Below are 12,167 nucleotides of genomic sequence, written 5' to 3' on the forward strand. Positions count from 1 at the left end.
GCCAGCATGTGGCCGCCCCTTGTTGGGTGCAGTCTCATAGCGAGAACCAGCTCTGTAAGAAGAAACCAATTAATCAAAAAGCCAACATTTGAAAAAAAAAAAAAAAAAAAAAGTGAAGAAAGCTTCAATTATTGACTGGATCAAGTACTACTTCCAAATACCACTTCGTATAAACAAACTGTATTGGGAAAGTATAAGAGGAAAACCGTGTAATCTTACTTGAAGAGGACAGCCACACGGGAAACTGGAGCGTTGTTCTCAAGGGAAGCAACAACAGCACCCGAAGGAGGGTGGTCACCTTCACGTCCTGAGTGGGAAGGTTGTAGGACTGCTGTGCGGCTGCCTGGGCTGCATAGCCACGATTCTGTTGACATTGTTCAAGATTATTAATGATAATTCATTAAGTAAACTTCCCACATCATGAAGATTTAATTCAGATATAAACATAGAAGCAAAATATGTATATCATAATGGACCAGCTCATCTCAAGAGAAACTAGTCTGTATAGTGTGAATTTCATGGGCAAATGAAGGGTAAAGAAAAATTTTCTATTTATGAAAACAAGTAATTATTTTTTCCCCTTCTGAAAGGTATAATTGGTAGGTAAAAGTCAGTCATACTGAAGAGAACCTTTTAAAGACTACAAAAAATTCTATATGAAATATAGCATTATTAGCTATACAAAAGAAAGATAGAAGGAAAGAAAAGAATAATACTCCACAATCTTAAAAATAAACCTAAAAGCAGACAGGGCTTCAGGGGACTAGGAAAATTGTGGCATAAATTACTGTAGAAGAGGATATAAAACAAAAACTTTTTTTCTGCAACATTCGCTTTACATAAAGCACATTTTTGAGAGAAGTACACACACAAGGTGGATTCCACCATCAAGCTTGCAAACATGAAGGCAAACAAACAACCATGGTATTGTGAATGACAATTTCCTTGATAGCGGGTGACAGCAGTAAACACAGGAAAACAGAAACGACATTGCAGAAAGGACACTGTTGTTAGTTGTGATGATAGTGAACTTAGTAAGCAAGATTCAAAGCAAGAAGAAGAGGAGGAATAGAGGGTATAAAGATTTTGCATTAATCCTTTAAGAGCACTGACTCGTAAGAATAAAGGTCTTTTATACTGAGAATTTAGAACAGAAATAGGAAAATGCCAATGCCCTTTCCAACATCCCAGGAAAGGGCATGAAACAATTTTAAGTACCCAGAAAAATAAAACTATTGGTAAACTCCAGTTAATCCACTTTTCTGGAAAATGTAGTGTTCGATTCTGTTGCAAAATTTGCCTATAAAGATGGCTCAACTGGTACTCAGCCACTTGATTTCTGCTCTCCTTGAGTGTTTGAGGAAACTATACATATACTTTTTTATTAATGCTATCAATATTGATGTCTTTTTCAATATAACTGAACTTTATGATTATCATGTCATTAGGAAATTATGCCCTGGGTGATGATGGAAACTTGCAGACATGAAAATTTCTGCATGAAGGTTGGGGTAACAGGAATGACTCGCCACAAGTGCACAAAGGTCTCGGAGAGAACAAGACTCACTATCTGTGAGCCATGATTGCAAGTGTCAGCTCCAAAGAGGACATTATTTTCTTGCTCAGGATCCTATTCCTGTCTGCTGTGACCAACACTGCAGGTTGTATTACAAATAATTGCATATATTACATAAAAATATCTTAAAAATCACACAAGTAATAAAATATTCCTTATTGTATTGTTATTGCACTGAGTAATGGAACATCTATAGAGATGTATGGAGTTTGTGCAAGGAAAACAGTATTACCATCTGGATAAAGCAAATCAAATGATATAGACAGAAAATTATAAAAAAGGCTAAAAATGCTTAGGCAGAAGAAAAGAAAATAACATTGCACACGAGTGTGTGCACGCGCCTGGCCTACAAGCACACACTTCTCAGAGTGGCTGCTCAAGCAGGCTAAGCCTAATGCATGTATTTTGGACCACTTGCTTGGCAATTATAAGGAGATGAAGAAACTTTTCAGTTCATACAGTAATCTTTGTGGTAGTTTGTGCATTTGCACAACACAGGAATGATTCATCCAAATCTTGGCACTGGATTCTACCTTCTACCTAAGTTAGGGACGTTGCCCCTGACAGCTGTGATCCTGTTGTAAACATTTACCACACTTGAATTTAGCAAATGATAATGTTTCTCATAGTCCATATCAAGGAATGCACTTGTGAAAAAGTGTAAGTGCAGAAAAATATAAATATCTTAAAATATTACAAATGTATAATAAAAACACATGGAATCTATAAACATGGAAGAGCAGAAAAAATTCACAAGTGCACAGTAATACAAAATTTAGTTGCTACAATGCAATGTAAACACCATAGGTGACTGATTTTTTGGGGGGTTCTAGGAAGATTTTTAAATGCTTATTGTGAGCATAAGTTCACTTTTTTTTTAATACTCAAGCTGCTAGCTATTGCATATAAAATGTGAATATATAATCTCTAAAATAGAATACCTTCACCTATACATTAAACTATTTGATCCAGGTGCCTTGAGACTAGGGTGCAGACCAAAGTCCAGGCATAAGGCTTGCCTAAGTGGCAACACTCCCAGGTAAGTGGTGTTTTTATACCTGGTCAGTACTCACATGCAGTATAAAGACTCAGTGTGGTATATATTTCAGTTTCACTAAGCCAGATAGGACAAGGTAAAATTTACCAGAACAGAATTTAAGACACTTTTCATCAATGGTATTTCCTTTTCAAGCTGATTATAAGAAAGTTGTGCAGCAAATAATACTTGGGTATACATTTAAATAATGACTACATTAAGACAGGGAAACTTTAGTAATACTCACAAAGTCCAACCTGCAATCAGAGTAAGTTCCCATCCCCCCTTTGGGAAGGATTTTGGTTCAAATGGCAACGTCTATGGGTTACTGGGTGGAGTAATACTTGTTCTCAGAGGGGTGCAGTTATTTCATATAAGGTTACTAATACTTCCACTTATTTCAGTTAATGTTACAGAGACCGACGCATGGAGATAGAGGAAAATGACGCTGTCATCTTGTAGAGCATAAAAAATAGAGTAGGAATACAGGTAAATCTGCAACAGCCTCATATTTACTGGGAAATAACGAAAATAGGCCCTGCATGGCACCCATCCACATTTACATTTACCTTACAAGGACCACAACAAATGTGTTGCATAACTCATTACTGTGATCTATCAAGTAGTCCATGTTTTACTATGAACTTGTGAGAACGATTATTTTGTAATTACCAGAGTCTGTTTTTCCGAATTCATGTATGTAATGAATTCTTTTACTTTATCATACTTCCCTTACGTGTTTGGTAATTATTCTGTGCATGTGTGTTTAGCCACCGGGAGATTTGACATTAAAAAAGCCAGTGAGAAATGTCTCATTTGAAGTGGGTTGCATCAATTCCAGGCTATTTTTAAAGCCATATAGTGGATATGTAGGACAAATAGACATTAGTACCTCTTCTGCCTGATATTTAAGCCCAAGTGCCTCAAATGCAAAAGTGATTGAAACCAAGGAATTCTGAACATAGATGTAAGGGAAGAGAAGTTCAGTGCTTCGCTATATAAAGGTATGTGGTTTTACTGTAGGGGTTCAGGGGACAGAGCCCCCTTGCTAGGGAATATATAGATTGTATTTTCTTAAAGCCAAGGGGGTACAGGCTAGACATATATATTACTATGTAAGCCTAATATATAAGCTTAACCCGTAATAATATATAAGCCTACCCAGGGGGGTAGGCTTATATATTATGATGGGGGTCCAGGAGACTATGTCCCCTGGCTTGGCTTATATATTACTATGGGATTCCAGGGGCCATAGCCCTCTTGCTAGGTTTATATATTACTATGGAAGTCCAGGGGGCAGAGCCCCCTGGCTAGGTCTAGATACTACCATGGGGGTCCAGGAGGCAGAGCCCCCTGGCTAGGGAATATATGGATTGTAGTGTATAAATCCCACATGGTTAAGGTTTAGATTAGTTTATTGGTTAGGACGCATTGTACGAGTGGTCTGTAGACTTTCAGAGATGGTGGGGATATCCGTATTTTTCATTGGTCGATTTCCATCTTTTTTGTGCTTTTCATGACACAAAGTTTGGTAATTGGTTTGATAAATCACTTTCTTCAATTTCTGTAGGTTCCTATTAACATCCAGTGCTATCTATTATCACCTCCTCCCCTCTTCAACTCCTGGTTCCCTACACATACCTCAAGATCATTGGGTAGAGGAAGTATATAAAAATTACAAACTGAAGTGAAGGGAGGGAGAGCAATTTTGTTCACAGCAGGCATTTTAAAAAGCAAAAGAAAGAGAAAAATGAAAAACCCATGCCAAGAATTGAAAAAGAACATGGAAAGCAGAAATACGCAAGAAAATTTGGCCATGGGAGATACAACACTGTGTTGCACAAATGAACAAGTGAATGAACTCCAACCTAACCACACAAAGACCACAAAGATCTCTGTACAAGTCAAAAATCTTTGCAACTCCCAAATGATATATTTCCTTACCAGATGCCCTGCCCCCAACCCCATCCCCAATGCCATATTTCCCAATTGGGGAGGCCGCAACCCACATTCCCACCCAATCTCCTTATTTCCCTATTGGGAGGCCGCAACCCACACTCCCACCCAATCTCCTTATCTCCTGACCCCCCCCCTTGATTGCCACCAACTGTACTTTTAAAGTTAAAAATATAGTAGAGATGAGGGTGTGACAAATCTCTGAAAATTCTACAGCAGAACTTGATAACTGTATTTCAATTAATTTTACTGTTGTTCCTGAGATAGTAGCAATCTCAGGTAAAGTTTGTTTACACCAGAACATCGGGAGAGAATTCAGAAACACAAGTAGGACTGTAAACAAACCACTTTTGGAACAAGCAGTTAATGTTACTGGGAGTGACGCACAGAGATAGAGAGAACTGGACGCTGCAATCTTATAAAGAATTAAAAATAGAATAATAAGCTCCAGCAACCTTATATTTACCACAAGATGATGAAAATGTCTGCTGCATGTCACCTGTCTGAGACAGCGACAAAACCCTTACACAGCCAGAGTTCTTAATGTTTGTTTTCTGTAAGTTGGCACAAAATGCTAATAATTGGGTCCAGGGGGGGGGGCTTGCCCCTGTCTAGGAATAAATAGAAGGTAGGAATGTTTAGGTTTAGATTTTGGGTTCGCATGATACCCTGGTTTGGGACATCTCTGGAGGGTGCATTGCTCTTGGTAATAAATGCTTAACGAGCAATGAACACTTCAACATTAGATGGATCAAATGCGTAGAGAGATGGCTGACCAAGTTTACAGTACTGATACACTCTAGATACTATCCCCAACCACTCGTCACAACATTAATTTGACAATCTATGTTGTTGTGTCGTGTCCTTCAGCCACTGCCTGGGGAGGGCTGATGGGTGGTTCTATCCACTGACACCCTATGGGAAACATTGTCTCGCCTCAGTATACACAGCAAGAGAGGTGAAACATGGGAACACAAAGTAAAATTGGGATGTGAGTAGTACTCTGATATCTTTTTTTTCTTTCATGTCTATAAATTATTTTTTCTACCAATCACTAAGTTTTTGTCCTCTACAAGAATATCATCTTCAATTTGCCCTGTTTTAGTGCATCCATACTATAAAATTAACCAAGTGTGGTTGTAAAAAGTGATTATAAAAATTATTGCATATACAAATCACATACATAATGAATGAATATTTTATAAATACATATTTCTATATAATTTTATAAATCAAAATGCAGAAATACATTAATAGTAGAGTGCATTTCTAAGAGACTAAAAATGACTGACCTCAATGTCACGAGCTACATGCGCCAGGACAGTTTATGCCTGGTTACCTTGTAGCAAAGTTGTTTGCTATGAGGCAAGGAAAGCTGGAGGTGCAAAGGCCTTCACTGTGATACATTTTCATAAATTTTCTTGAATCAGTTGGCTGCTGTTGATAATTTTGATTGCATCGATATCATTTTAGATTTTCTCCAAGTCAGAGCAGTCCTTTGGGTTAATCTTTAGGTTAATGTTATTAAGAGCAATGCATGAAGATAGTGGAAAATGGACACTGTCCTCTTGTAGAGCATAAAAATATAATAGGAAGCAACACAGGTAACCAAGGAATTCTGATCATAGACATAAGCAATAGTTTTGCTATATAAAGGTATGTGGGGTTTTACCCTGGGGGTCCAGGAGGCAGAGACTTCTGGCTAGGGAATATACAATCATTTTTCTTAAATCTACAGGGGTCCAGGGGCCTTAGCCCCCTGGCTAGGTACATATAATACTGGGTAATTGTTACCGAGAGCGACGCACCCTCCCAGAGACTAAGTTACAAAAACAGATTTTGGTTAATTTTCCGAAAATGACAACCGGGTCTTCCCTGACAATATTTATATCATCAGATTTGTTTTCGTGAGATGACAACGAATCTGATGATATTTTCAGTTGCATTCTCCAGCCGACAATCTTGATGTGATTTGATAAGTCCCGATAGCAGGGGAGGGCATGAAGTAGATCAGGGAAATTGTGGGGTAAAACAGGCTGAAATAAGAAGAAAACAGAACAGAAATGTGTAAAACAAGTACAAAAAACGCTTAAAATCGGATAATGAAACTCTACGGACGTCGCCGCCATCTTTCAAACTCTACGGACCGACGCGCCAACTTTCGAAAAACTCTACGGGAACCATACCCATTGTTCGGTAAAAATCTACGGGATTTCACATATTCCAGATCCCCCGTGGTAATCGTACAATGCGTCCTAACCAATAAACCAACCTAACCTTAATCCTGTGGGATTTATACACTACGATCTATATATTCCCTAGCCAGGGGGCTCTGCCCCCTGGACCCCCTGTGGTAATATATACGCCTAGCCAGGGGGCTATGCCCCTGGACCCCCGGGGTAATTTATGCACCTAGCCAGGGGGCTACGCTCCCTGGACGCCTGTGGTAATATTTACACCTAGCCAGGGGGCTATGCCCCCTGGACCCCCAGGGTAAAACCACATACCTTTTATATCGCGAAACACCGAACGTTTCTTCGCTTTCGGCTATGGTCACATTTGCTTTGTTTCTAATCACTTTTTTCAGCATTTGCGGCACTGGATGGGTTCAAATATCAGGCTGTGATAGAAACGAATGTCTATTTGTCCAGTATATCCACAAAAGGGCTTTAAAACTGACCCGGAATCAACGCAGCACTCGAAAACATTGCTCACCGGCGTTTCTCGACGTAATGGCCTTGCACGGCCTGTTAAATCTCCCGGTGGCAAAACGCTCAGGCGCACAAGGATATTGTATAAAATAGTGTAAATAATTACCAAAACGCGTAAAAGATGTATCATAAAAGTAAAAGAATCCATTAAATATATGAAATTGGAAAAATGGGCACTGGTATTTACAAAATAATCGTTCTTACAAGTGCGTAGCAATACAAGAACTACTTGCTATATCGCATTAAAGAGTTACGCGTCACATTTGTTTTGGTCCTCGCAAGGTAAACATGGATGGGGACTTAGCCTCAGAGCGGTGTTCTGCAGGGCCTATTTTTGTTATTTCCCGGTTAATATAAGGCCGCTGCAGATTTACCTATATTGCTTCCTACTCTATTTTTTATGCTCTACAAGATGGCAGTGTCCATTTTTCTCAATCTCAGTGCATCACTCTCGGTAACTTTAACCTAATACTGCAGGGGTTCAGGGGGCAGAGCCCCCTAGGTAGCCTTATATATTACTATGGGGGTCCAGGGGGAATAGTCCCCTGTCTAGGAGTATATATTACCATGGGGGAGTATATATATCATAATGTATAAATCAAACAGGGTTAAAGTTAGGTTGGTTTATTGGTAGGATGCATTGTATGATTATCACAGGGGATATAGATTACATGTAATCCCGTAATTTTTACCAAGTCCTGGGTTTGATTCTGTAGACTTGGCGCATCAGCTTGTAGACTTTTAACCCATTATTCCCGATTGTCAGAAATCTCTGAGAGCAATTAAATTCTGGTGATATCTGGCAGTGGCCAGACAGTGGGCGCGAGAGTCCGCTGCATTAAGCCGAACGCCCCGCTCCACGCGCTCTGGCGTGTTGTTGCATGTACAAGCTGAACCGGCCAACCATGCAGTTAGCTATGACATCCTATCACGTAACTTGGCAGGAACGGATTAAGGATAGCCGGGACATCCGTAGAGTTTCCTTATTCGTTTTTAATTTGTTGGACAAAATTTGGCTAGGGTATTAAAAAATCAAAATTTTAACGGTTCATGAATCGTTTTTTTTCGTTTTCTTTGGTTCCTATTGACATCCAGTGCCATCAATTATCACCACCCCAGTTCCCCATGCATCCCCCCAAGATTATTGGGTAGAGGACACACAAAAAATCAGATTTTGGAACTTAGCCTCTGGAGGGAGTGTCACTCTCGGTAACAATTACTAATCTTTGTGGTACAAACACTCAGCTAGGGCAAACTGAAGACTATACTCTTGTAGAGGACAACAGGTTATCATAGACGGTACAGAAAATACTCTGCAGACACAAGCGGTAATGCAAATAAAGGAAAAACTAGTGGAAAGCACCACTCACAGCCTAAGTCCCTGAGTTTCACCTTCTTCAAGCTGAGCTTACCAAGGTGATGACACTGTTATGGGGGGGGGGGGGTATTAAGAGGCAGAGCCCCCCATCAACCTTCCCTTCGGGGATGCCCATGCACGGCAATCTAGAATGTTGAATAGACATTGTGATGTGGAGTTCGGGACTTAACCATAATGTGAAGAATTACTGTCCTTTCGTATACCTTAATACCGCTTCCTTTGAACTAATGCCACGATCCCTTTAATAACTAAGCTCTATTTCACAGAATATAGACGCATTAGATAAATCCATTATGATCCTGAACCGATGATTTCATTTACAGTGTAATAGATTTTCGTTTGCAGTTTTATATTACATATGTTCTAGTATGTTACCTCAAATCTTCACCGAGAACTAGTATTGCAGTCGAGACAAAATAAAAAGTTCTGAGAGTAACCGAAGCCGTCCCGGACTGATAAACAAGCGAGCAAATAAATCAACATGTGAAAAACAAGAGATTTCATAACGGGGACAAAATCAGCTGAGCGATTGCGTAGCCAAAGCGCCCGGAGAACCCTCGACCGGTCTCGCCTCGTTTCCGAATTTTAACCCTATTTCCTCATAATTTCCTCCCCATTTTTAACCTCTGTGCACTTTCTGTCCCTTCTTTAATCCTCTACTCACCACAACATTCTTGAGGAGGCTCGGCTTGGCTAATTTCGAGGCCATAATTATCTCGTGTTGTGGCGGTCGTAGAGTCTCTCGCTTGCCCTTTCGCCGGAACAGCTGATTCCCACAATGCACTGCGGCTGAGCATCGCCTTGCGCAGGGAAAAGCCAATTATCGTGCACAGATGGAATGAAATTTTGTACATATATATATATATATATATATATATATAATATATATATATACATAATATATATGTATATATATGTATATATATAGTATATATATATATATGTGTGTGTGTGTGTGTGGTATGTATATATAAAATATATGTATATATATATATATATATATATATATATATATATATATAGTATATTATATTTTACATATATATATAGTAACGCTAATGTATGTAATATTTATAATAATCTTTTAAATCTGTACTTGATGAGATAGATGTTTTCTTTAGTTTGAATATAATTTTCTTTGGACATATGTCTTACAATTTACTTCAAAATAAGTCTCTGCATATCATTTCGATCTAATTCATAGATTATATATTTCATAACTTATGAAAAAGACAAAATTGCATCTATATCATTCATCATTTCCCGTGTTTTTTTTTTTTTTTTTTTTTTTACAGTGTACGTTTACATTAGGTATACCTACAAAATACGGTTTTCTTTGAAACGTCATCAAAGAAAACAAATAATTGTAATACCCAACTTAATTGTTGTTACAGTATTGTTCCACTCTCAGTTGTTATCTTTGCTTTCATCTTTATATATCTTTATTTATGCTCAGGTACCGTGTTTCTAGAAACTATTATAAGTCTTCATGATGAACATCGATACTCGGAAACATCTACGGCAATACTGATATATCGATGATTGAAAACTGTCAAAAGTTATTATTGTACATCGATCCTTCGTAGATAGTTAATGCGATGCATATCAATACATATCATATACATATCAATACATATAGCGCCGGTGCTTAATTGGAAGAAAATATCTCCAATGATATCTAAATATCTGGTTTTGGATGTCGGATGCACTACACTGACTGCAGCAGGAAACTGTATTGCAAACTTCATTTAATTATCACACTTTGATATTTTCACGCACCTAGTAAAAAGAAAAAGAAAAAGAAAAAGGAAAAAAAAAAAAAAAAAAAAAAAAAAAAAAAAAAAAAAAAAAAAAAAAAAAATATATATATATATATATATATATATATATATATATATATATATATATATATATATATATATACAGATGAGTTCTACACCACCGTAACAGCAATTACCACTAAAACTAACATCAACGTACATGAAATTTCATGTAAAACTTAATAAAGTATAAAAAATGTTCGTATACGACAAAGGAAAAGAGGAGATGGCCCTTTGCCTCTCACTCTTTTTCTCCCTCGGGAGCGAGCGAGAGAGAGAGAGGGGGGGGGGAGGAGAATGAGTGAGTCAGAAAGAGATATAAAAGAGAGAGAGAGAGAGAGAGAGAGAGACAGAGAGAGAGAGAGAGAGAGAGAGAGAGAGAGAGAGAGTTTGTGTGTGAGTTGGAAAGAGAGAGAAAAAGAAAGACTAAAGAAAGAGAAAGGGACAGAAAGACGAGAGAGAGAGAGAGAGAGAGAGAGAGAGAGCGAAGAGGAAAAAAAGAACATAAAACATGTAAGCAAAGAGACAAAGTGCGAGGGGACAGCATCTAGACAGAATTAAGAGCTCACACACACACACACACACACACACACACACACACACACACACACACACACACACACACACACACACCTCTCATGTAGAATATATTAATCAATTCATCTGGTGCCTGAGCAACACACATAAACAATACACTGTAGAACATCCTAAACTGGGGTGACATGACAGGCGAAATTTATACAGAGTAAGACCCACCTCATGGTAATTACTTTCCCCACCATCAAACTTTACTTCATTGGTAAAATATTTTAACCTCAAGACAAAGTAGAAATTCTCTTAAAACCCACACCGTGAACATCATTAAAAAAAAGCATCAAGAAAATTTTATGGCTCATGGACGCAAAAGGAAGATCTGCGATGGAGTATGACTTGGGGAGGAGCTGCTTAGTGGCACCTCGATATCCTTGACAGAATACATTCCAGAGTCATCAGTGGTTAAGATCTTAGGTCTCTAGCACCGGCGGGGTGTGGTGGGTCTCACTGCCGTGTTCAGAATAAAGGAAGAACAAGTGTCACACCTGCAATCGCTGCAATTCGTCTGGACCGTGGAAGAGTGCCGGACGCACTAGGGTAACCAAAGATGAAAAACTATATACTATATACTGTTTCTCATCCCTGGAGTACCCGGCTGCAGGACATAGCATTGCCAGAGCCAGTTCATTCCAATATATCCAAGGATGTGGAACGTTGTTATGTTTAGGTACTAGGGATACCTATGAATTTTAGTCAATATACATAAGCTTTTCCATATACCGGAGCTGTAAATTTATTACTAAATATAGGAGAGAGAGAGAGAGAGAGAGAGAGAGAGAGAGAGAGAGAGAGAGAGAGAGAGAGAGAGAGAGAGAGAGAGAGAGAGAGAGAGAGAGAGAGAGAGAGAGAGAGAGAGAGAGAGAGATGGGGAGGGAGGTTGAGATGTATTATTTGTACTTATATGTTACAGAAGAAAGTATGAAAAAGAAACGAAAAGAAAGAAAGAAAGAAAAAAATACACGTGTTATCAGTTACCTTCGTTTATTCATCTATTGATCTGATAGACCCTAAATATTCAGTTAAAAACCCATGTACCGTATTTAGGGTATAGAAACGTATTCTATACTGTACAGTACCCTAGCCCTGCAGTAGTTGA

The 12,167-nt window shown here is 38.5% G+C and overlaps 1 protein-coding gene across 1 annotated transcript in view; it reads right to left on the reverse strand.

The window, feature by feature from the left end:
- Nucleotides 1-9,467, reverse strand: part of LOC119575568 — an 11,217-nt gene extending 1,750 nt beyond the window's left edge. Inside the window, exons 1-3 of the mRNA XM_037923220.1 lie at nt 9,322-9,467; nt 220-364; nt 3-52 (exon numbers count right to left, since the gene is read on the reverse strand). Coding sequence (XP_037779148.1) covers nt 3-52; nt 220-364; nt 9,322-9,454 — 328 coding nt within the window. The 5' untranslated portion in view covers nt 9,455-9,467. The remainder of the gene's footprint in view (nt 1-2; nt 53-219; nt 365-9,321) is intronic.
- Nucleotides 9,468-12,167: the final 2,700 nt, after the last annotated feature.

The sequence above is a fragment of the Penaeus monodon genome, chromosome 7 (assembly GCF_015228065.2).
Source record: "Penaeus monodon isolate SGIC_2016 chromosome 7, NSTDA_Pmon_1, whole genome shotgun sequence".
NCBI lineage: Eukaryota > Metazoa > Arthropoda > Malacostraca > Decapoda > Penaeidae > Penaeus > Penaeus monodon.